At 34.7% G+C, this 27,533-nt stretch overlaps 1 protein-coding gene and 2 long non-coding RNA genes across 4 annotated transcripts in view; 2 read left to right on the plus strand and 1 right to left on the minus strand.

The window, feature by feature from the left end:
* The window catches only part of LOC138183335 (uncharacterized), a 70,655-nt gene extending 46,569 nt beyond the window's left edge, over positions 1–24,086 (plus strand). Inside the window, exons 4-5 of the long non-coding RNA XR_011174038.1 lie at positions 23,058–23,401; positions 23,609–24,086. This is a non-coding gene — a long non-coding RNA (uncharacterized LOC138183335). The remainder of the gene's footprint in view (positions 1–23,057; positions 23,402–23,608) is intronic.
* Positions 23,141–25,073, minus strand: LOC138183336 (uncharacterized). The gene is made up of 3 exons (XR_011174039.1): positions 24,971–25,073; positions 23,340–23,539; positions 23,141–23,268 (listed from the first exon to the last, which is right to left on the minus strand). It is a non-coding gene; the product is annotated as an uncharacterized LOC138183336 (long non-coding RNA).
* Positions 24,574–27,063, plus strand: LOC138183334 (uncharacterized). Of its 2 annotated transcripts, none has more exons than XM_069120062.1 (2): positions 24,574–25,613; positions 26,623–27,063. In XM_069120062.1, the coding sequence occupies exons 1-2, from the start codon at positions 24,591–24,593 to the stop codon at positions 26,632–26,634; spliced, it is 1,035 nt and encodes a 344-aa protein (XP_068976163.1). In that variant the 5' UTR covers positions 24,574–24,590; the 3' UTR covers positions 26,635–27,063. The 2 variants fall into 2 exon arrangements, with proteins under 2 accessions (XP_068976163.1, XP_068976162.1); XM_069120061.1 differs by having other exon boundaries at positions 26,709–27,063.
* The last annotated feature ends 470 nt before the right edge of the window (positions 27,064–27,533 follow it).

A 27,533-nucleotide genomic window follows, 5' to 3' on the forward strand; every position in this document is an offset into this window, starting at 1 on the left:
TTAATTTACGTGTTATTAATTAATTAAATTTTCCAAAAATCCTGCGCCAAATTCTTTTAAATTAACCCAACTCGAGCCAAGTATATCTACGATCTTCTCAAATAAAACACAGTACGATTTCGGGTATTTTAAGAGAAGATTTGAACTTTGACATAAACTGTTTGCGAAAAGACTGACTTTTTGAGGAAAATACTGAAAGAGGCAGGCAGGACGATATTTCACAAAAGAATTCTATAATTGGATCCTTAATCTTGTTTACGGTGAAGAGATCAAGTGGTCTTTGTCAGGGTCGCGTACACGCTGTGTGCCAGGGGACACATTCCTGCACGGGTGGCGTCAACCAAAATAGATTTGCCATAATAGACACTCGAGCACTCCTTTCGTTTCTGGGACATCGAGGGGAGGGAAAACGGGCTTGATGAGGCCGTATCTCAGACTCCGCCACCTTTATTCGCTCTCTGGATCCGAGCTGCGTTGAAAGTAATTGCTCGTACGAATTGTTGAAATGTTTGAAAGTATTAAGGGCTGTTTCATAAGTTTCGCCGAAGGTTTTCAAATGAATTTATAGAAAACGTATTCCATGTTCAATCATCCACGTAATCTATCTTCTTCTCTGTGACTTTTTCTCCATTTAGAAATTAATTAAATTTAATCTATTTAAAATCTAACTCTGCTGCCTTACCTAACTGACTTCGATGGTCTCTGTGTCGTAGAATTTGATTAAAACTTTTGGATTGAAATTTCTCTGCTGCGAGTTTGGAAATTATCTGTAGGCTGCTCTTTAGAACTTGTAGATAAATCAAATTAATATTTGCGTTTCTTGCTGTCACTTTCTTTTCTTACAAAGTTCATAAAGTAACAAGTAGATAGGAGAAATTCTTCTTGATACTTGCGCTCATTAAAGATAAAATGCTAATTAGAAAGGGACAAAAAATAACATAAGCAGAACAATCATACGTTAAAAATTGATAGATCCTTAATCATTTTACAGTAATTATATATAGTAGTACATTTTGTTGATGACGTTACGGAATTGACATTACGGAACTATCAAAATTATAAGTCTAGTCGAAATACGATTAGAATTCTTTTTTAAATTTTCATACAAGTTTTCACGCTCATATAATATAAAGTTGTTCCACTCCGATCAATTTGGTGCATTTAGAACCGTAAGATAAGAACTATAGATATTTTCTAAATCGTCACATAGCACTCACACATCGTTATTGCTCTCTTAAAACGAATACAGTGTCGGTTAAACGAACGTTCGATCTTTGGTAACAAAGTCTAAACTTCCTGCATTGGAAGTGCTGCAAGGAATGTGTTCCAATGTGAAGTTCCCACGTGAGCGTAACTGCCTGTCCGCTGGGGGTCCTAACTGAACATCGATGTGTTAATTACGGTAACATCCCCAGTTGGGTCGAAACTCGTTTGGAATTCGAACTAACGGACACAGAGTCGAATGGCTCTAATGACGCGTTCAAGACAAATTTTGATATTCCCACGCATTATACCTTCGCACGATCATCTAATACAAAGTGGCAGCTGTTGGATTCGGAAACGTGACGAGTCGAATTTTCGAAAAAATAAGGAAAAGGAAAGAGATACAAATATCCAAATATGTCTGTAAATGAAATTTTATAACTCTGATACGGGCGATTTATTTCTATAATAATTTTTTTATAATTTCACGAAATTTCTCTTTTAATAATCTAATTATCTTAATCTTGTTAATTAATCTAAAATCTTTTAAATATTTTTATGTTTATGATAAAGTCTGTAAATATTGAAACTTCAAACTTATTTCGGTTCTCTAAGTAAGAGTTAAGTTTTGATTTAAAAATGCTTGCGGGTATAGAAACTTTGAGCATTTTGTTGTCAGTGGAAACAGTAGCAAGGAACCCTTCCAAGTACATAGTTGACGGTTGATCGGTGATTCATACTAATGACGAGCGTGGCGTCCATCGATTGAATTTGTAACGCTCGTAGAAACGCACCTGCGCTCGTTACGATCCTTTCTTTCATGCAGGTAAAGGTGTTCTTTCGTAATTTCCGACCGGTGGCTAACAATCGATCAAACATTGATTGAAATTCGAAACGATGTTTAGAATTATCGAGATGCGTGTCACGCGTCTGGCTTATTAGACATTGAACGAAATGTTATAAAATTAATAACGAAATTAATAATAAAAATAGCGTTTCTTCACTAGCGAAGGAATCTAATTCAATATGTACATAGCATAGCTGTGAAACAATAACTGGATTGCATTACACTGAATTACTGAATTACATAGCATAGCAGTTTCAAAGATCATCAATTTTGAGATATCTTGAAAAATTAAATCAAATTAATGAAAAATGTATCGAGAAAGAATTATGCATAATTATCGTGTCCTATTCTCCAGTTTTATTTATAACAAAATTTTGTTAATATTAATCCTCAGCCAAAACTGTATTAGAATATGATACTTAGAAAGGCAGTGAAGATTCAACTAGCAGTACGTGAAATGTCAAAATGAATTAAGATGAATGAGAATGTAATACGTTGAAAATGGTGAAAATGAAATGTGTGAGTTCTAAAAAATTCCGTCTGAGAATAAAAGAAGTTTCACTAGTCTACGCTTCACCTCAATGTACAGTACGGCATTCTACTACGTTGCACTTCACTTCACTCTATGTATCTCATTATTTTTTAAACAACATTCCCTGCAATCAAGTCCATAACAGTTGAATATAATAGCATATACCATTGGGAAACTATACTACTTCCAAGAATACTATTACTCTTCTTCTTGGAATATAACTCTCCAAAATTTCCTTTCAACGAAGTAAAATCCACTCATTCACAAGAATCAAATTATATTATTACGAGAAGTCTACATTTACTTATGGTGAGAAAATTGAATTTCTTTGCTGCCGATTCGATAGATCTATTACCGGTAACAGTATCACGTGCATACGTACAAATATATCAAAGATCAATTTAGAGTTTATTTCAAGCTGCGAAATAAACGAATATATAACTGATGTGCTTGTTTAAAAAAAATCTCAGTCAGTCGCAAAAGTACAAAAAACAGAACATGATCTGTGCTGCGCAAAACATTATCCACGTTTGTATATACGTGCTGTATCATTTCACTTTCACATAGTGACAAACGTGTTCAATTGAATGAAAGTTTATCCACCGTAGAAAAATATAGATTTCTTCAATGACGTTTGATGAAAGGGAAAGAATGCTACGTAATATTGTTGAAATATCTAACAATAAGAGTAGTATTCGTGGAATATCTAACATTCAGAAAACTTCAAGAAAAATAAAAAGAAAGTCGAAGGTAGCAGATGTACAAGTCATGAACGCAGTATTAAAAGAAGAACGTGCCTGGTCGAAAATGCCCACGTGCACTCGTATTCTGTGCATCGTTTATAGCAACGAGGGGGCATGCACGCATAATGGCCGTGTACTTCTGTCAGTGGCACGCGCTCATTAGAGCCTAGTCGGTTGCGTCGTCACCATGGCATTGTTACCACCTCCGAGCCTCGGTTCAGTGTCAATGGAAACTCTAAAAGAAAAATCTCGAATAAAGAAACCTCCCCGATTCGTGTCCTGAATGGCAAACTTACAATCTGCTAGCGAAATGTCTTCTAATGGGGTCGTTTTCTCTCGCGCGATCTTTCTATCGGCAAAGAAGAAAGATACGTAGCTGGTCGTTACACGGAACCAATAGGATGTTCTTTGCGATCGATAACTTTAAATTTGAAATATTTGCTCCGACGAATTTTATTTCAGCTCTGTTCAGTATCTCAATACTCTAAAAAAAAAAAAAAATGCAGTAGAATCGTCAGAATTAACCAAACGAATTACTTTTATGATCTAACAGGTGCTTTGGTATTCGATACATCGAAAGACATTGTATAATTCCAAATGGAATTTACGAAATCACGAAATCTATTCTGTTAGCAAATCGATACGATCTCTACGAGCTGTGTGAAATTCTTCGTCCCATTTTTCTTATGCAATTTATTATGCAAAATTTTGTTGACACGTGCGATTCTTCCTTGGACCAACGAACACTTTTCTGATTGCTTCAAAACTGCACGCGTCTTAAATTACAACTATTCGTACAATATCCATAGATATCTTGAATTTTCCGCGTGATCACACAATAATATACATGCATGTACACATACGTACAAGATAATAAAAAAGAAGGCACATTCTAACAAGAGATTCCTATCCCACACCACCTATACGTATATGTATCCACTACACCCTGCAACCGTATTGGATTTTCTATCAAAAGTGCTAGAAAAAAAAGATAGAAGCTGCAGCCCTGAGAATTTGATTTCTTTCGAAGCAGAGTCGCCTCGTCAGTCCTCTATTTCACCATTGGCCCCGGCAAATTAACCAGGGAAAATTCGTATAGAGATAGAGGAACGAGCACAGTCGCGCAACTTTGCCGACTTTTCTTCGCCAGGTAGTCCGCGCACTTGCTGTTTCCCTTTAAACGAATTACGACAGTGTATTAGCTTCACTATTCAGAAGTGAACCGTGCAACGGCAACCCTTTCGGATTGTACGTGAATACGGCAATTAACGCGTACACCTCGAATCGACGTTGCATGATCCTAGCAGGGACACTGAGCATGAGAAAGACCGGATAGAGAGTGAGAGAGAAAGAGAGAGAGTGAGAGAGAGAGAGAAAGAGAAAGGGAGGCGGAAGTCGGAAGCTAGTGGGGGTGCAGTCGAGCAAATATCCAGCAAATAAACGCGGCGTACGCGCGTTAATAGGGTTAAACGGAGCCGGCGCGACCTCTCCTCTCTTCGAAGTAACGAAGTTATTCGAAGTAACTGCCGGAGCGATACTCTGTCTATAGGCACACACAACTTTGCTTCCACATCGAGCATCGCAAAACAGTTCTCTTTTGATTGATTTAGAATTGGCCATGGAGATTTCCTGTATGATTTGCCGCGGTATTTTAGTTCGGTATTGTTCGCCCTATTCATCTTTATTAGAGTATCTGAAGTATTTATAAGAAAAATTGGGTATTTACAGAAATATAGAACTTATTTGACGGTAATACAATTTGTGATTTTCTAAATTCACAGAATCTCTTTCACGAACTTGATACTGATATTTTCTTACTAAACCTGGAATATATTGCATTACTCTTTTATACGCATATTAACACTTTGACTGCCACGCCGAAATCACATGTTTCGCTGAGGATGCCACGGGAGTATTTTTATTATTCAAAGCATATAATGGCAAAATAATAATAAATTGATGATGTAAGACAACATTCTTCCCCAATGGATCGTTTATCTTATTGGTGGTCACGTGTGACCACCTTGGCTCCTTGGTAACAGTTTGATAGCGACATATTATAACAAGGTTTCGTTTATTTCAACAAACCATTCGCATTCGTTATTTCGTCGTAAGCAAAACGTGCAGAATATATTGTTGAAACGTGTAGAAGATATTAGTAAACAGTATTTGCTCATTCTATGTATAATAGTAAGGTATGTTCACACTTCTAACTTCAATTATATGATTATAAAACAGCATTTACGATTATTTTCTAAAGCGTGTTTATAATAATATTCATAGATTACCCCTCAAAGATATAGATGCAAACACAGTACACCGTTAGGTGCAAGATTTGTTCTCATTTTTCTTTTTTTATTGATGTTTTAATAAAAATGTTTAATTGTTCAATGGGGCACTTTTTATTTCAAAGTATTTTCTATTTATCGGTTATATTCAAAATTCCCTAACTGTCAATTTTCATTCAATTTTTACAATTTTCAGAAGTTCAAGCGCTCCGGTCACCAATGACTACCGTGGCAGTCAAGGTATTAAAAACTAATATAGAGACGTCCTGTAGTATAGAAATAACAAGATCGATTATCACGTGCAAAGTTCAAGATCGAATTTTATGATGTCGAAGCTTAGCTGAATTACGTCTTCTGATATATTTACTATGATTTATACAGAGCGTGACACGCTCTTTGAAATCGAAGGGTACTTTCTTCTACACGCACCTATACGTGTATGATCACCAAAAGGATCTCTGCGTTCATTCCATGTCCCTGGATCCAACCGTATACCACATCCTTCATCCGCCATCCTCTACCATCAGAATCTTCTCCCTAAACTAAACTACCTCTAAACAGTTCAGAGTCGTTTAACTATACCGATAAAATCGCGGCAGATCAAGCCAATTAAAAATGCGCAAGGGCGAGCCAAAAGAGCGTAATAAAATTAGTCGACTTGGACCCTTTTCAATGAACCCCCGGTTCCGCAATGACATCGTCCCCGGTACAGTCAATCTGATCAAACACAGCTCGGGAAAACCTCGATACGAAAAGCGTGTCTCCTACGTTCGTTCATTCACGATGCAAGATTGTTTGTTTATGGGGTGGCTACCGTACAGTTACCACGAGTACACGAACCTTTATACACACACGCATACAGGATCCCTATACGTCGCTATCTTTCATCTCTTTTTTTTTTGGTCGATCAGTATATATGTACATAGAAGATCGCGTTCCTGGTGAAGCTTCATCGAGTCGAACAAATTCTATTCTGTGGCTTAGTGAAAGCGTATAATGGGCTGAATCCACGCCGTGCCGTGGCCTATGAGTCAGTTTCTGGTCACGATGCGATGGTTCATACGTAGTACGAGCGCCGTCTTGTCGCGACTACGCACAGACCCACCTAAACACGCGTGCATACGTGACGCGGGGAATATATTTACGCTATTGTAGAGTTCACGAGTTTTGGACACTGGAGTATTATTTTTCGAGTAATCCAAATTATGGGAACATTTAAGGAAACATTGTATATTTTTTGTAGTAAGCATTGAAATATTTATATTTGTCTTAAGTATCTTATTATAATATCTTATTATAATATACACACCTGGTGCTTCTTTTTCCTATAAAAAAGTAAAGTTTTCCCCTGTTAGTTTCTTAACGTATGGTAATTATCTCTCAACGTTGCTCAATTCAATTGGAAAAATATCGACAGATAGTTGACATATAATTTACATTAAGATATATAATTAACGAATCTTGTACTCAAAGTATTAATAGTTCCAATTCTACGTTGTTACCTAAAACGTCTATCCTATTTTCTAATCTGGAATTACGTCATTTTTGTCTACTTTTACTGACGCGTTAACTTTCTATCGATTGGTTTAGCACTCTTTCGAGGAACTTTAAAATTTACAGCCCACTTTCTGACAAAGACATATTGCAAAAAATATCGTATCGTCGATTTTAATAAGCCTCTGCAAGATTATTTATCAAACTAAAGTAATCCTTCGAATACTTTCAAATAATATCTAGATATTTGAATAATTATCGAAGTTTTACTATAACACGACCCTTATTGGTAGACTCGCGTGACATACAAACGCTCCATGATTGCACAAAATTGCTCCAGAAAGAAAGAATGTTGATATAGTCGAGAAGAATGATAGCAGTTAACTGGACAGAATATATGAAATCTACTATAGAAGGCTGCGTGTTTTTACGCACGAGCGTGTGTGGACGCTTGTCGCCAATGTTACTGTCGCCATCGGCACCGCCACCGGCGCGGCGGCGGCGGCGGCGGCGGCGGCGATGACGGTGACGGTGACGGTGTCCAAGGCGGGGTCATTTCCTTTGATGTGTTCCGTTAGTTTTGCCCCGTGGACGAGAAATTGCACAGAACTTCCTGTGTATCGGATTTCGACGTTGTTGGTACATCGACGCGACACGATACTTTTGTTCCCTGCATATCACGAGATTATGGTTATTTATGAAGAGGAAGAATACCATTAGGGGATGGTTTGCCGTTATGCTGGAGTAAAGGTCTTTTGCTATAGAAAGGAAGAAAAAAGAATATGAAGTTTCAAAGAAACGTTTTAATCTAACGATAAACCGTAATGATCAATATCTGATATTTCAAGGAATAGAAGTATTTCGATTGTTAGAAACCAAGGTAAATTCTATCAATCGATAAGATGTTAAACTAAAAACAGAATTCGTCCAGATTCAGTAGTAACCTTATCGAATAGAACATTAAGAGTAACACAGAATAAATACGCTGCTGTTCATAAGTATCCGGACATTTACTTATTTGTGGACTTTGCATAATCACCTTACTTTAATTTCTTTTATTCATTTATTACACCGTTCTATAATCTTGATGCTATTTTTGGTCAATATTAAGATTAACATTTGTTAATATTGTATATTTGTAATATTAACATTTGTTAACAAATGATTTTTGATAAAGTTATTGTATAAACAGGTAAGCGAAGACTAAATTCGTCTGAACTGAATCAATCGTTAAATGATTGATACCCAACCACAGGTTGAGAGACATCAAACTTTACAAGAAATCAACGTATTAATAAATTGCACCGATGAAAAAAAGCAGACAGGTGACAAGATTATCTGAAATCTCTTTCATATCATCTTGATAGCTACATATCACTCCTATATACAGAGTGTCTCGGAAATCATGGAAGTACAAGTGGTCGGGTGGTTTGATGATTCTATGTGCAGAAATAAGTCGGAAAAGAAGGAATAACATTGTTTCATTTAAGGCTCCCTTTTTAAACGAAAATGAGTTCGAAAACCCATCAGATATCCGTTAATTCACTGGAAGCTTGGAATTATGAAACTTCTGTTTCCGTTCGTGTATGTATTATTCAACATGAACAATGTCACGATTTGCTGCTCGTTATTGTTGCTATGTCATCTCCGCGATATTCATTATTACTTTCCTTTATTTGGTATTTAATTCGAATGGTTTTACAAATAAGGATAAAATTAGTACTTTTTAAGTATCATTTTATTAATCAGAAATCTCGTTTTAAAATTTATCACATTTTAGATATTAGGTATTTCGTTAGTTTCTTCATAAAATATCACATACTCGTCATTTGTTGCCAAAAGACTCCTGTCTTCGAATAGGTTGTTTCTTTTTTTAATTATGTTATATCAAGCTACATACTTTTAGTCATCAAGTAATATCAGAATCAGGAAATTGCTGTTTCATTCTCTTGCGATCTTCATACGTAAATTATATTCAACATTCTAGTTGAATCCAAAACGATAAAGAAATAAAAAGGACGATAAAAAAGAAACACCTAGATGAACCTAAGGTTTGAAATCGATTTGAATCACGCGTGATCTGATGAAGCAATTATTATCTATTACGCGGTGTTTTTTCGACCAGTCGCGGAGAGACGCGATCACGAGGAAGCGCATCAACGTAAATTCCCGTTACGATTAGACAATCGACATATTTATCGACAATCGATATATTTCCAACAACTTTGTAAAGAAGATAGTTATGCTGGTGCGTAGGATATAAGTGAAGTAGTGAATGATTGACGGGTGTAAACCCGGTAAAGAGATGTTGACTGCTCTAATGTCGATGAATCAGTGAAGTCAAGTGACGATACTATTGCAAAGGAAAACTCTTACTCGATGGTGATTGCCCCACCACTACTCGCGTGTGGGTGGAATCCCGGGAAACATGGGAAACTCACGTTTCCCCAATTTTTATTTGATGGCGCAATGACCATAAGGAACCTCTTGACTCGAAGATGTTTTATGCCACTTAACGGCCTTAACGGTAAATCAAAAAGTCTCGTTTTATGACAGTTCCTTAGGATTATTGCGATCCGCTTAATCCTATGTGTACAGCTGGTGGCCGCTTCGAATGTAAAGAGTCACCGGACGTAACACGCGGTCATAATAGATAAGCTAATGAGGTATAAATGAGAAAGAAAAAGAAATAAAAAGATGAGAAGAAGAACAAAGAGAAAGAAACAATTTGATGAACCTAACGTTTTAAATCAAATTGAATCACGCGTGCTCCAACCATGGTACTACCCTTAAACAATTCTCTATCACGCAGCCATGATTAACAAGGTGACGAGGCGCAGCGCGACCCTCGACCAAACTCATTTTACAGTAGGTACACTCAGTCTTGGTCGATTACGAGCAGCGTGATCCTCTCCCACAGGGACCTGGAGACGGCCTCGAATATCGTGAATCAGTATATGTATGAGGCACACTATATATGTGCTCGCTTGCCTCATCATGAGAATAACAGGGGCAGAGTGCACAATGCGCCATAGAAGGTAGAAAATTTGCGATTTCGACGCGTGCACGACACGTGTCGGACCAACCTTCGGCTAGATTAACGAACCTCTCTCTGTATCCAACGCTTTCCTTTTCCCTTCCTCGCTTTTCCTAACTGGAAATTTGCCCCGGACGTGTCAGGACGTTCCGAGGATTGTGTTCAAGGTTTCACGATGGATCACGGGAATTTATTTTCGAATATTTTTCATGCCGAGCTTTTGTACATTGAACATTTATCTCGGTTTTCGAAATGACAAACAGTTCCTACTCTTTTCGTTACGTCAGCCGACTGAATAAAAATATTCCTAATCTTGCAACTCTTTTCCAAATTATATCTCATTTCGACATAATTTATTCTTCGATATTTTCATTTACACTTGTTGGATTACTTAATAGCAATTACATACATATGACATACATATGATCTCACTTTGAACAAAATTTTATAATTAGAATATAGAATTTAGTAAGTAACACTGGATCCTATGGAAATAGTATGACAAACTCTCACAAATATTCTTAGAAAAGTATGCAACACATACGTTTCAACAAGTTTCAGTAGTGTCTACAAAATTATGACCCAAGCTTTTTAATAGTTACCTTGGGACATTTTATCTTATTAGTCTTGGACGACTAAATGTAACAAGACTAACTGTTGAATGTAACACAAAATTTCCTATCGCACATCTCCTAAATTTGATTTAAAACGCCTACTAATCATACATTGGACAGCTCGCCATAACTTGCCATACTGAGAGAACATGGATCCATTTCTCCATAAATGTCCGACGTAGTTCGCTATAATGCGGGCACGTAGTGCAATAAATACTAGCACAGGACCTACGTATCTCGATGACACTGCTTTTTAATTTGGTTGAACAGTAATATTTCGAGCACGTGTCGGCTCATCCCAACTAGAAACTCGCCACTAGGCGGTGGCATCGTTTTTATGGGGATGCTGCCGACGAGTAGAGCTGAAACACCGGCCATGTAAACCAATTTGCACACCATGAAGCCCCTTTTGATAGCGATCTGTCGGGCACACGAGGGTGAAGATATTTCCCACAGGAATCGATGGTTGTGCACATCGCTGAGAAGCGCGTTCCCACAGGAACGTCGCTCGCTCTCTATGGGAACCCATGAACATCGAAAAGTACCGTTGAATGCCTGAACGGGTTCCACGAGACAATGGGCCGTTCTTCTGTAATTGAAAAGCTCGCGATAACCTACGATGAAGACGCTGATGAGCTCGCCGGATAATGAACAGACACTGATCCTGATCTCTTCGTTTAGGGATGATTGGGAAAGAAACTCATTTAGCGATTTACATACACTCACGCTCAAAAGTACGATGCACCTTATTCTTTGGAGAAAACAAACAAATAATTGTTACTATAATTTTTTACACATTTAAACATATTGTCCATTCGATAATAAAGCAACATATTTAAATTGTTGCCAATTGTTGCTTATGTATCTGTAAGCACTTCCCCATGAAATGAATTATGTGGTGCTATCAGGTACTACAATATCTTTCTTTGCCTTAAAAAGTTTTTGCCTTAGACTGCCTATGCATTTCTGGGAAATTTAAGATTTAAAAAAATCACGACATGCATATACTTGACGTGTTAAAATATATAAAATGTCCAAAGTAGAGCGCATATTATTAACATTTAGTAGTTACAGTGACATCAAGAGAAATCGTAGAAAGTCTAGATGAAGAAAAGATGACAGAATGGTTGAGGAAGTTATTGGGTTGGCAACTAAGTGATTGCGGATTTTGTCATTAGGTGGTAATGATTACAATAGAAGGAAAGAAGAAACGTACGAAAGAGGGTGGGTGAGAGAGTAGAGCAGGTAGATAAGTGGAAATAATAATTAAGAGTAAGTTTAAGTATATGTATAATAATTTAATGTGTATTAAGATTGAACGAATGTGAATGTTTTTTTTATTATTTAATTTGTACTTTACAGTTTGTCGAGCTGGACATTTGGTAAATTTTTCTAACTTAGTTGTTAAATAACATGTGGGTGGCTACCCGCAGCGGAATACCATCTTCGAGTTTGACTTTTTTTTTTCTTTGGTGAAGTCAGTGGAGTGTTTTCTTTTTAGTCTTCTTTCTATGAGAGTTTTGCTCGCTTCAGCAGCCAGCTGGTTTGGATGTGTTGCCGGTCTTTCCTTGTATTTTTCTGCGTACCTGCCGATTTCTTCTTTAACCGTTGGTACAAGAGTGCGAATGTGATTGAAAAATCGGTGTAAATCGATCTCATTTTGTAATTGGCGAGCAAAAATTAATCAAATATGTAGTACCTACAAAAAAAAGTTTCTATTTAGAATCTATCTTTCTTAATCATGTTCGTGAAAACGTAAAATCGCGTGAATGTTTGCAGTTTATTAATTATATATTTGCGATTGGATTTCAATCACGTTAACGAACAAAGTATATTGATATTCTAACGACACGATTGAAACCCAAAGAATCACAAATATGTCATCTAATCATCATGAAGATAATTAATTAGAAAGTGAAAATGACCAAGTATCGATATTATAAAGGAATATTTATATTTGTTTAAGGAAGTTATTGTTCCTTGTGAAATTCTAACAGGCTCCAAACTTTTAAATCGGAGTGTAAATAAATGTAGACTCGATGTTCTGGTTCTTTGTATTTTCAGGATTGACGAAGGTTTGTTTTATTTCCGTCCTTTGTTCTTCTCAGGCGATTGCGACGTAAATTTTTACTTGAAATAAGTGGAGGGTTCTTTAGATCGGTACAGGTTCGGTTTGGGGTAAATGGCAGTCGTGGAATGGAGAATAATGAGAACATTGTGATGCTTGAAGAATAGCGTAAATTGGGGGAATATTGGTTCTCCATTCGTTATATAACATATAAAAAATTAAATATCAAATATTAAATGTTACTGTATCAAATATAATGTAATATATTAAGTAGAAAAACTACTGACACGTGTTTATCGAAGAACAAATGTTTAGATCATGTTTACATTATATTTAGATCAAATGTATAAGATCATATCATATTTTATTTCACAAACTGAATATACGAACTACGTTATTACAACAGGTAATGGATAGGTACATTTAAATGGATTACCATTGCATTCTAAATAATCCTTCTGATACGTTAGCACTTTTCGCGCGCAGTGTACCGAGCTATCTAGACAAATCTTTGATAAAATGTTCGATTACGAGTTACGTTAGCTTTGCTCTAACTTTTCTTCCGATTGTCTCAAAGATACAGTGCATTCGCGTTTATTCTTTTTCACCTGTAGGAAAATTATAGAAAAATGTATTGAGAATATACATTATAAAAATATATTGAAAAGTATAAGGATTTAATAATATAAACATAAGAACGTGAAATAATTTTCTGAAATGTATTGGATTGTAATGTATGAAATATCCAATTGGACGTTTCAGAACCTAGAATTATACCAAGAATTTATTTGAAATAGTATTTTTAAACTCCTTGATGTTTTATTCGCGGCAGTAAAACGAATGAACACTAAATTTGACTTGTTTTTAATAAAATATCTTCGAATTGTAATAGTTTAAAGTGAAACATTTGAAAAAGTTAGAAATCCAGATATCGATTAATTTTCCTTGACTTTCCAACAGCGAGAATAATATTGGGTTGGCAAATAAGTGATTGCGGATTTTGTCAATACAATCATTTAGTTGCCAACCCAATATAAAAGATCAAACGATAATAAGATAAACGATGTTAAAATCAAACATTATGAACGATGAACGTGTGTGCATTTATCAACTTAATACTTATCCTATAATACTGTTTTTCACAAAATATCTTTGTCTTATAACGATATAAAGGCCGAAATACCGATCTACCGTTAATATCCCAGCAATGTGAGTGATATTAAAGGCGACAGGAATCAATTTCGTGACCTTAGAAGAAACGGCGACTGTAAAAAAACTCCGTGAAGTATCGAATAAAGGAGTGTCGCGAGCGGTGGCAGTAGCACGAGCAGTCAATTAGCAAATTCTTAGGAAATCGCTTGGCATTGCAACCATTCTACGCTCTGCATACGTAATCTACATGCGAGGGTGGACTATATTATTCGCGCTTACACTTCTCCGACCTGTACGCTGTAATTTATTGAACGAGCCGATGTAGATAACGAAAAGAAAAAAGAAAATAGGGATAACATCGTGAACAATGCTGCCGCGAGCGGTATAAATGCTGGCTAACCCAGAAACCTGCTATTAAACCGAGCAATGAACAATTTTGCTGCTGTTGAAAAACATCCAATGGATACGTTTGAATATTTTAGGATCGCTAGATTAACGCAACGATTCGTGTAAATATGATTTCATTTAACCTGTGATTGTCTCGACAACTTTCGTATTCATATTGCGATAAACGCTTGATTAAAAGTAACAAAGATACGCGTGTACGATACGTATGGTTAATTTATATTTGTCGTATGAAAGTATTTCATTGAATATATATTTGTTTAAAGATACAGATTTTATTCGAACGCCTTAGTCAAAAGAAATAACGACGATCAGAAGAATTTCGTTTTTTGGTGACAGCTCTACATTCGTGTAGACGATGTTTCACTTATCGTGAATTTCTTAATATCGACCATAGTTACTCCTATCATTGTAACAACATTTTATACATCGGTCGACGTGTTTTTTATTTTATATAAAAAAGTATTATGATAGCAGCTGGTGTATGAAAAGAATTAGTGTAAAGGATTTATTTTAATTTTATTATAAAATTTATTCTCTGAAAGACAAGAATAGTCGCGTCTTTTGATGATATTTAGTATTAATTGTAAAATATACTTTATCATATAAAAGACATATTGGGCAGACTGGAAAATCCGTACAGAGTTTTCATATTTCCCACCTAATGGATAAAAGAGAATCGTATGTTACAATATAGAGCGATCTGAGTAGTATTTGTTTCAAACAAATTTGTTGATCTGACATTTTTTTATCGGAGGATGTGCGTTTTCTTACTGTGAGGTGTAAGCTTTTATGGAATTGGTTTTTATGGAATATCAATTATTTTTACGTATAATGCGTTCAATACTACACAGTCCAACTTTCGACGCTTTCAGTTCCAGATTAATCGAATTATTGTTTTAAGATTGTATGTTTGGGTAGATTTGAGAAATATGAAATATATAATATATATTATACCTCCTCAAAGCAATCTAACTCCAATCTATGATAGTTATCTGTAGCAAACAAATTATGACGAAAATTTGTAGAATTTAATAGACGTCGTGTAAATTTATACCTAAGATTCACCTGGATAATTTTGGAGATGCTATATTTGAAGCCGTAAATGAGAATAAAAAGATAAGAACAACAGCTAGAAAATATAAGATCGATAAAATGACATTATTAAAATACATAAATAAATATAATAATTAATATATCAATCCTGTGATAAGTAGAAAGACTCGAGACATCCTGCATGTTTTATAAAACAAAATATTCTTTCAACATCTTGCCCGTTTGTCTATAAAATTCAAGTTTTCCTTTGTTCAAAAATATAATGTTCAATCTAAATATACAAACGGATCATGAAAATATTATTTGCTTTCGTTTACACGACGTTTTTTTTCTCCTGAATGTACAGACCCTTTCCAGTCCTCCCCTTTTATACTCGTTTTCATCGTTCGTGCCTCTTAACTACGAAAAGATTTCATAATTTTCGTCGGTTGAACCGAAGAAAACTTAGCTCGTTGAGAGGTTAAGCGCATACATATCATAATTGAGATCCACTTGGTCGTGGGAATCATTAAAGCGCGCACCACATCGAAACGCAGATATCGAATGACACGGAACGAAGTAAACCGAGGTTGCACCACTCGGCTTGGTATCTCGTGCCGTGGAAAACTTTTTTTTTCTTCTTCCATGAGCGAGGTTGCACGAAGCATTTGTCCTCAAACTTTGCGCCGTGTCGATCCTGATAAAAAGTCTGAACACATTTCGTTTGTAGCGAGCTTGGTTGCTCACTAAACGTTGAATGTCGTGAGAAACGGTGCTGCATTTTTTTTTTGTTATCTCGAGAAATCCATCGCCCGCATAAAGAAAAAAGGAAAGGAACCAGGGGAGAAAAGGGATTGTTTAGATTCTGAAAATTTTTAAGCAAAAAAAAAAGACATCAAAAGTAAAACAATTCTTGTAACAGTAGGAACAGTATCTGTTTATTGCGTTGGACTTGTGTTAAAGTTATATGAACATTTAGTGATAATTATACTTATTTCCGTTTTACATTATACTTAGTGGCATATTATTTATTTATAATTAGTACTACTTACAATTACTTACTAACAATAATTATATTTTCTTCTGATAAATCAAGAAACGTCTTAAAAAAAGATATGACTTTAAAAGGTAAGATTTCATGTATGCAGAGAAGAGAAATTATTATTTCTTGCTTTAAACTAATTCAAGAGTTGCTTTATTTGGGAATATTCGTATCTCATAATCGCTCGATATATTTTCAGTGATTCTATTTAGATATAAAGCGTAACCTCATTCTTAATCTAATACACCATGTAGCATTATACTGGACATTATAAATGGAAGGGTAGGAAGAAAATAATACGTGTAATTCATGTTTAATTCGGTGACAGCAGCTATTACTTTCTTTTCATGTTTTTAGTAACTATAGTAAATGTAGAATATTTTCATTTATTTAGAAATATTAGAAATTAGGGTTTCCAATGATTTCTATCCTATATGTTAATTTTATTGATCTATAGATCTATTTACAATGTATCAAACAGAAAACGATGGTTATTTAACATGAACTAAATACAGTAATGTGCTATAACTAAGACAACTAAGTAGTTAATTCACAACTCTCTTCACCACGGTTCCAACGCTCTCTTTCACGCGGACCATCCTCCTCGACAATGCTGATAACACTAACTTCTCAATTCACGACTGCCTGTTAATTCGTCTTTCTCCCTTAAGAATTCCTTTGTCTTTTCTCATAGCTCCACCACGTACGTGTTCCACAACCGTCCGCGACCATGGTCACGTAGACCGTTTTTTCGCGTAACTATTCAACTGAAGAACCAACGACACATTGATGGGCCCGCTCGGCCCATTGAAGTTTCCAGACCCTTTTCGCCTGTCGGGACTTAGGCTTTCTCGCAACATTGTTTATGGTTCACCCGATATTTCTTAGACAATCTGCTCACGATACTACTTTTCGATGCTTTTCTTTTTTATTATTATTTAATTTGTACTTTACAATTTGTCCAGCTGGACATTTGGTAAATTTTTCTAACTTAATTGCTAAATAACATGTGGTTGGCTATCCCCAGTGAGATACCATCTTCGAGTTTCACTATTTCATTTCTTTAGTGAGGTCAGTGGTGTGTTTTCTTTTTAGTTTTCTTTCTATGAGAGTTTTGCTCGCTTCAGCAACCAGCTGGTTTGGATGTGTTGCTGTTCTTTCCTTGTATTTTCCTGCGTACCTGCCGATTTCTTCTTTGATCGTTGGTATTTTTGATCGTTTGGTCTTTGCGTATATCCTCGTTTCTGATATACCATTGGGCGTTGATTATTGTTCTCAGTATCTTCGATTGTAGCTACTCTAGTTTATTTATGTGGCTCATTGCTACTGTCCCCCAAAATGGTATTCCGTACGTCCAAATTGGTTTTATTATCGTTCTGTAGATTTTTAATTTATTTTCTATGCTGAGTTTAGAATTTCGACTAGTTAACCAGTACATTCGTCTTCTTTTTTATCCGTATTTTGTCTATAATTGATTTAGTATGTTGCTTCAATGTAAGTTGTGTACCTAAGTGGAGTCTTAGGTATTTAACTTGCCTTTTTGTTGTTAACTTGCTTTTATTTGTTTATCTTGTAGCCATTTTCCTATTTTTGTGATGTGCTCTTATAGTAATGTGGCTGCTGTTTATGGATTAGTGTGCCTGACTAGTACAGCCGTGTCGCCCGCGAATGTCAGTATTTTGCTGTTGGTAGATGTTGGTATGTCGGCCCTGTATAATGTGTATAATATTGGGCCTAAGACGCTTCCTTGCGGTACCCCTGCCTTGATGTCTTTTACTTCAGAATATACGTCCTTTATTTCACTTTTCGATGTGAGATGATAATGGGAAATCGTGTTCTATTTGTTGTATTGTATGTTACGCCCCTAGGGCTCGTAATATACCTCAATCATCGCGTTCACGCTGAAACACGAAGTACCAGTATGACAATCAATAGCTTGTAGGATTTGATAACAAACCATTAGGTGAAACCAAAGAGCGAATTTCCATACTTTATAGAAACTACGAATTGAAAATGAAAGAAAAGTAGTTAATGGAGAATAATGTAGGGACAAGAGGCGTCTTTTGATCTGTATGTAGGTAATCCATTGATATATGTGCCTATTTCATTCAATAAGAAATAAACACTAAAATAACATGCTCCCTATTTTTAAGACTATGTCAAGACAATTTTACTATACTGTGATACCAATACCAATCAGATCTGAACAGTAAAACTAGTCCATAGCTTTATAAAGCGTCTGATTATTGTACGGCCATTCTACTGTGTTCGGTTGTTCCTTATATACTTAACACTTTGCTCATTATATTCTAAGGCTATGGCTACACTGGATGCGTATTCTATCAAACTGTCGTTCTGGTAAATACATCATGGAAATAAAATATCTATATGTATAGATTCTTACGAGTGTATTCATTTCGGTCTTCAAATGTTTAATTCGTCACACGTATTCATTGTAACCACAATAGTTTTAGAATGATCATCGTTTTAAGTAAGACCAGAGAACTGACTTATTAAGCACTACGATCTCCGTGATACGAATTATTCAATGCTAAGATATACCTCGTAGTTACAATAATTATCGTGTGCTGTGAAGTATTAAAAAGAAAACTATCGTCGCAGCTATCAAGTTTCCAGCTTTGAACAATATTACTTTGAAAATTGTACAGCTGTCAACTTTTGTTATTCAACGCGTTGGGTATGTGCAGACATTATGGCTACTCTTTAAAGAACTCATACAGTAAATGATTTATAAGTACCTCGACCTACAGTATTTCGTCTGCGCTCTGTATATTTGTATACTTTCACGTTTTCCATAAATACGTAAACATTCGCAATTTATGGAAAAAGCTACGATTGATGGAAAAGCGATGCGTTTTCTTCCATATAAGAGAATACAGTGACACATCAGAAACGTCATTTCACGCCAAAATTACCAAGGAACGTATTTATAAATGAATTCTTTAATCTTAAAATGATTATACCTTCAAATAAAAGAAGTATCTTTAAATTTAAAATAATAGATTGCTTTCATTTTAGTCAGCATATACCTACACACATGTTATATGGAGACCCAAATGAAATACAGAGAACGTATTTTAATTTAATCGCATATCAATCGCGTTAATTCATTTGTAAAGTGGTTACGTGATGCAAAAGAAATACGATTATGTTGTAAAATAAAAGTGGGCTCGCACGCCTATCAAAGTCAGGTGATTTCGTGCCGGTTCAGTTCTTTACTCGTACTACTTTGGCTATTCCTCTCACGGTGTTCCATTTGCTTCCCTTTCTTTCTCCCATTCTCCCTCCGTTTACCTCCTCACCCTCGTTTCCGCTATCCCCCATTCCATCCTGCACTTGTTGCTTCGTCACGAAATCAACTTGTCCGAAATTTTCAGCCCCGCTACGGATTATTCTGCCGTGAACGATAGAATCCTGATACCTTTTTATCATCTGCGTTTGCACATTGTGATGCAATATTTTTGATAACTTCAATTATACAAAGGGGAAAATGTAGAAAAATACATGCCTGTTAATGTTACTATTCTTTATGGCGCAAGATACTTCTTTTGTATACATTTTATTCTATGATTAAAAATTATATTCTATTGAAAATTACTCACAAATTATCTGATTAAAAATTGTTGAAAATGACAACGTGAATTCGCGCTCGCCTTCTATAACTAGAAGATAGTTCCAGATACAACCGATAGATTTAATCGATAGGTTTAAGATGTTCTTTTGTTTTTATCCTTAATCCATGTAAAAAAGAGCAATAAAGGTTTTTCGGCTCAGAACGGTGTGATTGATTTATCCAAAGAATAAAATAATAGCTATTGTGATCCTACCTCTGAATACAGAAATAACAACAAAGATGCAAAGGAAATATTGTATATATCGTATCATGTAGGATGATCTTTTAAGGTAAATGTAAATTGGTAAAGTATTTTCAACTGTATAATACTTTTGCCTAGTTTTTAATCGTAGGCTACGATTTTGGATTATGTAACTAAGTTTTATATAATGAAAATAGGTAAATGCGTATAACAATAGTAATAAAAATAGTCCGATAAATGTTTTATTAACAACGTAAGTTATTTAATAATAACGATATTCATTTATTTTTTCAAATTCACAACTTGGAAGAAAGACTTGGCTTACATATATCCAACTGTCACTTATTCCCATACAACACTTACACCATCACACACGTCCCCTCTTATATCTAATCTACGAATTAGACATGTATATCTTTATTTCTCTTAATCTATATATATTTTCCTACTTAATTTACATATTATCACATATCTATCCTTGGCTTACAATTAGTTCGCTGTCTATATTTTTGCCCTTTATTTCTAGCTTACTACTCTAGAATCTAGTCTATAGCAGTTTTTTAACGTGTGTCTTAAAATGCGTGTCTTTAAATTACATACAATACATTTTCTTTTTCCCTGTTCCAACCAATAACAATTTCCCTCCTCCACATTTCCGTATCTTGCCTTTGCAATCAGCCTCCTTTTCATTCCTTCTTCGGATACTCTATATTCCAGAATTAATACTTCTTGAATTTAATTTAATAATATACTACAAAAATTTAAGCGAAAAAATTCCCATTAAATATGCAATTAATTCATATTATTTGACGGATTATTATTACTATTGATAATCATCAGGTATTTAATCTTTAATCCATCCAGGTATTTAATGCAAATACTATGAAGTAGATAAATTTTACTACACATACTTACGATAAAATGAAAACATACTACAATATATTTAGTTATAACTTACTACTAGATACATAGATAAAAATATGAGAAGCATCAGGATATAAGAGGGCTAGGTAGATGTTTCCAAATGTCATTGTTACCTTGGAAAATTAATAAGTCGGTGCATGATAGGGGTTGTAACGTGCGTAATTATTTAGCTGGTACAGCAGAAAAGGAACGTGAACAGAGGTGAGGTATATTAAATGCGTGTACTAACTACCTGGGCTACGTGATGAAGCATTCCATTACACATGACTTAACATCACGACGATCGTCGACAGTTTCATGGAGGGAATTTCATAGCTCTCCATTAGCTCCTTTGCCAGCATGATAATGGCTCTTTGATTACAGAGACGCAAATGCATTTAGCCAGCGCGTATCCCTGCAGGTTAGTTCACAAGATTCGATACAATCAACCACGCGACCAATGACTAAACATTTTGCAAACTTTTATGCTTTCGGATCAATGTTTTGAATTGATTATTTTTACAAATATCTCTAACACGATAATCGAGGAGACAAAATGGTAAACGATTGAAGATTTTCGATAAGAATTAACGGCTCATTTCTTTTATACTAATTTTTGCCCTTTCCTTATTTGTCATTTGAAACCTGCTTTTTTTACATTGATTAACTTTATTTTTACGTTATAGTTTCATTTTTATCATCTTTTCTTTCAAAAGTTAAAAATAAATTATTGTAGTACTCACAACATCTTTCCATCGCATTCTTCGTCTCTTCTCAATGATAAAGCCTGCAATTTTTGTTCTTTTGGAATTTACATTGTTTATCATTTTCAATTACTCGATTATTATGTGTGAAACTTTGTTTCCAAGAGAATTGAGTACAATCGTTATTATTCGTTTCTATAGTAATAAATAATACAGCGATCTTGCCGCAAATTAGATGTGAGTTTCAATGAAATTAAAATCATTTATCACTGTTATTTCCAATTATTCGATGCAATTTAAATTTTCTGCTCCGAATAGCCGTCCTAGATTGCGTCAATAATTTCAACATACTATAGCGGGATACACGTATATTTTCTTGTTTCATCGCTCTGTCATATTATACTATTTACGTTTCTCGGATTAGACAGAAATTTGATAAGCGAGTTCTTGGTCAATTATACAGAATTTCATGTAAACGCATTCTCCCAAAACGATCCACGCAAATTCATTTGTCACAGTGGATTACATTCACCTAGTTGGAAATTTGATAATGGCCAAAATGTGATTTCATCGATTCATTCCTGGTTAACCTCAAACTTAGTTAAATGCCAAACTAGGAATACATTTTGTTCATTGTAAGTGTTCGCTGTCTGCTATATTAGCACATTTATTAACATATTTATAATATTCATGATAAAACAGATTACATTGAAAAGTTCAAGCAATCACTCAGTATAAATTAATTTCTTAATCTAAAGATAAAAAGACCATGTGACTCGTACGTTATTATATTGAATAAATTTGAATTTATTACTGCAGCAGCTTTAATTTATATTTATAGTAATATATGTATATATATAGCTTGAATTAACTTAGGACAAAATTAAATTGTATAGAAATTTATCGAAATTTTATACAAAAATATATAGAGTACAAAGAGGGACATTTTGCACGTTTTGAAAAATTGATAAGTACAGTCAATTTACATAAAATATTTTCCATATATGTAGCAGATCAATTTGTAGAATTAATTAATATTTATAACAATTATCATTGGTCATACTTATGTTTGATTTAATTAATTATAATTATATACATCAATCATTTTTAAAACCAGACGAAAAGCTGTTTATATTATATCTTTTTCGGTATAGTAATGAAAATTGAACACATTTGGAATGGCATTCCTTTACATCGATCGGATAAAGAGCGATTTTCAACGATACGATCACTGTCTCCCACGTAAAACAAGTTATGGAAGATGGTGTCCGGAAATTGTCATAAAACGCCTAAGTAGTCAAGACTTTGACGATTATTATATTTCCAAAAAGTTTCCAGTTAAAAAGGACTGTATGGATTTCATACCTAAAATACCGAAAATTGTCACGATCGGTTTAAAATTGGATCATCAGGACAATAATAATAAAAATACTCACCAATTTTGGGGCATAGCTATTATCAAGAATATTTTGATGCAATATCTTAGCTTTATTCACAGGTATTTTCAGTTTAATTTGTTTTATTGACCTGCTAAGAGTAGTTTCTTTTTCTTTCCAAAAATCACAATTTCGAGATATCTGCTCAAATCAAAGTCCAATAACGAACTATTCATAGAGCGAAAATATTATTATTTCACCTAATACGATTAAATAACTAAATTTGTACTGTCCAACAATTAAATGATTTAAATTAAAAACATTTGCAGATATCAAACCATTTTATGGAAAACCAGTCCCAACTTAATTGGTAGTAATCCATGGTGCGTTTTCTTCTTTTCTTACAAGCCGGTCTTTTACTGTACCTACGTTTCGCATCATACACCGCTACATTGCACGCATGTATATTCACCACACTGTGACTGTGAGGTATTACACAATTGCAATTTTTCGAAGAAACATTTTTGCAAATTAGAGCCATGCGACGATGAGCCCATCGATCAGTGCCAATTTATAGAAAACACAAAGAAGAAAAAAGATGCTTGTAACGATAATACGTTCGTTGCTGATAAAATCGATGACAGACAATCAGATTATACGGTGAAAAAATCTACTAAATTCGTATCGAAAAGCGAATACAATTCTCGTCGTACCACATATAACAGATCTTATAATAATCAAATCGTAAAGTCAAAGAAAAGTGTTTGTTGCCAAACGGACAAATCGTATCCTATAAAATCGGAAAAGCATGTTTCAACGAACACATCGTCTTCTAAAGACATTAAAACAATCTTCGCGACTGACCGCGCGAATTTCCATAGCGAAAGGAGTAAGACAAATTTAGAATTGCTAGGAACTCGGTATATGAAGAAAATAGCATCGAGAAAACACGGAAACAACACAACAGACAAAAGACCGAGAAAATACGATGCGGAGAATTTGTCGAGAATTCGTGGAAAAGAAAATAAATTTGTCAAACTTAAAAGACGCCGAACGATTAAAAATATTAATTTGTTACCAGAAACTTATTTCAGTAATAGCAGCGTGACAAATTTCGCCAGCGATAATCTGACGAAAATACTGCGAAAGTATAATAGAAGAAAAGAAGCTTTAAGCGAAAACAAAAAGTATGATCTTCAAAGAATGTTGAATAACAGGATGGAGAACGACGTCGATATATCTAAATCGACAGCTTGCAACGACACGTATTTTACAGATAGTGCAGACCGTGTAGAAGACGAAGAAGGAATTATGCTTGAAAATTGTGTTCCCGTTGAATCCAATGTAAATTCACTAAAAACTTCAAACGTGTCATGGAAATCGAACAATTATTTGGTCGAAGATAAAACTTCCGAAGTGATAATCCTTGGAAACGTGAAGAAACGATTGGAAGAAGACTATGATGATTATTTTTCGCTTCACGATGACGATCTTTTCCACGATGCAGAGGATTCAAATGATATTTTAGAAATAGATCAACCTTCTACAGAAGTTACTATGAATCACTATGATTACTATCGATACACGTTATATAATATTTACCCCAACGATCCGAAATCTATACTGATGACAGCATCGACAACGAAGCACCCAAAAACGAAGCAAGAATTGACAGAACAGTCGGTACAAACCTCCCGAAACTGTACATCTTCCATTCACAAATTCCGTTTTGCAAATTCGAACTTGAATTGCAATCGTAGCTCGTTCAGAGAGCAAGAATGCAGTCCAAGCTCGTCGATCGAGTATTGCTCCGCTAGGGACGTTTCTTTATCAAAGTTGCAATCGTCCCACGACAATTATTTTTCAAATGACGTTTCGTTCAAAGGCGACAACATGTTACAAGACACTAGGGAATTTTTCGATCACATCCCAGTGGATTCCTACACTGTGTGCTATTACCAACGGAACTCAACGCCAAACTTTTCGAATTCGTCTAAATTGATCACCGAATCTCTAGATTCTGGAACCTTAACTGATTGTTCACGTGATCAGTTTCGAATTACGTCGAACAAACGACCTAACGAGGAAAGCGAGAAGAAGGTTAGAGAGGAGTGGAAAGGTTATGTGAGAAAAGTGGATTTGCTGCCTACTTACGATTTTGACACGGACAGCAGTTATTCAGATGAATCGCTTAATCGAAGAATCGATGTTGTGATAAAAGAATTCACGGAGAATCTGATTCTAAGTGAGAGAAAGGCGAAGACGAAATTGAGGAAGATGGAAAATTCCACGAGACACAGGCCGACGAGTAAACGACGGAGAAATAGGCAACAAGTATGTTTAGAGGTTTTTAATATTGAATGTACAATTCTTTAAGTGATAGTTCAAAAGCTATGAGAAAGTTTGAGTTGAATAAGTTGGATTAATTTGGAACAGACATGATTTGTATACGTATAGTATTGTGAAATTTGATGTAAAAATTATACAAATTATAGAACCGCAGTATTTTATATATGTTAAGAAATGTTTCGATATTTGTAAGAATATTATTTATACAATTTATATTGTGTATTATATTTATTTCGAGCGAAATATACATCCTAGAAGTAAGAAAATTAAGTTTTGTAAAATTTTATGAATATTAAATCCGTATAAAAATTCATCATTTTTTTTAATTGGAATGCTCGATCGTATATAAAATAGAATTTGGAAATAGAACAAATATTCATTATGAAACTAATGGAACTAATATTCATTATATCATTATATTAATTATAAACAATACTATACGTACTTATAAATCGATTGAAAAGGTGAATTCTAAAAATAATTCAAACTTCTAGTCATGTAATCCTATGAAAAAATTTATTATCCAATATAATTTTTCGATATATTAGTTTCGAGAAAGAATATAGAGTGTCCCAATTTCCTCTGGCTATACATTGTCAGTATATTCCATAGATCAAGATAAGAAAAAAAAATGTCATATAAAAGTATGTCATTGGAAGCATTGTTAAAGAGTTATAACAAAAAACAGATTAAGAATATTTAGATTTGATAGTATTCAGAAGCTATCGTATATTTCTGTAACTCCAACTACAATTCCATTTTAAAATCTTCATCGTTCCTGTCAATATAAGATTGGCAGCGATAAAAAATTGAATTTATTACTATTTGAAGTTTTCGTTTATTACCCGTTGAACATTCCTGACCTATTCATGCGTTGCACTGTTGTAACGTACGTTCGTTACCGCCCATTTTATTTATCATCTTCTTTTTTTTTTGTTACATCTCTTTAACAATGCTTTCAATGAAATATTTTTATATGACATTTTTTCCCTAGCTCGACCTATAGAATATATCGACAACGTATGACCGAAAGAAGGACATGGACACCCTGTATAATTGATACCTGATAAAACAACACAGGCACAGAGGGTAAGAGGATGCATTTCAAAACGAAGCTCTACCAGCAAATTCGAATCTTCTCCGCGGCTGAACGACGATGATTGGGTCATAAGTAGCTCCACGCCACCCTTGTTCTCCTTTTCTGATTCTGAAATCGATCACATATAGTTTTTTAAGAAATCGGAACAAGTATCACGCCTTAAAGCACAATTTGAAGATACGAAATTACCAACCTCCAATTATTTCGACTAGTTTTGTTGAGTCGCAGAACTTGTTACTAACCAAAGTTATTATTCTAGATTAGTGTACAACGTTAGTAAAAGCTTCTTATCATAAAGATTTTTATACTAAACCGCAGATTTTTATGCATTTATGAGAATGTAAACAGTTTAGAAAATAGTATGAAATATTCAGAGTATAGTAGTATCTGTAATATTTAGTAAATAAAACAATTTCCTATTTAACTTTAATTATATTCATAGAAATGTGAATTTGCATAAAAATCCGCTAATCATCGATCGTACAGCTATCACCTTTCATAAATATATCTCGTTGTTTTTTATTATATATATTAATTATTATATATAATTAAAAGCCTATTTGGACTTATGCTTGCCTAATTTGGTGCTTTGCCTCAAAAGTTTATATCGAAGAAATAGCCTCAGTTCAAAGCCTCATAGACAGACAACGAACTGAGACTGGTACGAAATACGGACATACCTACTCAGATGGCAATCCCAATAGTACAGGACACTACACTGGATCTTTCAATTAGACACTTCATACGCTCTCTTAACTAGCCAAATTCTGACATTATTCAGTCCACCTTGCACATAAGGAAATGAA

The sequence above is a fragment of the Bombus flavifrons genome, chromosome 9 (genome assembly GCF_040668555.2).
Source record: "Bombus flavifrons isolate JBK064 chromosome 9, iyBomFlav1_principal, whole genome shotgun sequence".
Lineage (NCBI taxonomy): Eukaryota > Metazoa > Arthropoda > Insecta > Hymenoptera > Apidae > Bombus > Bombus flavifrons.

Coding starts and splice junctions, on each gene's coding strand:
- LOC138183334 (XM_069120061.1), top strand. CDS start 24,591: ATGCTTGAAAATTGTGTTCCCGTTGAATCCAATGTAAATTCACTAAAA. Junction 25,614..26,708: donor GACGGAGAAATAGGCAACAA/GTATGTTTAGAG, acceptor AAAACAACACAG/GCACAGAGGGTAAGAGGATG.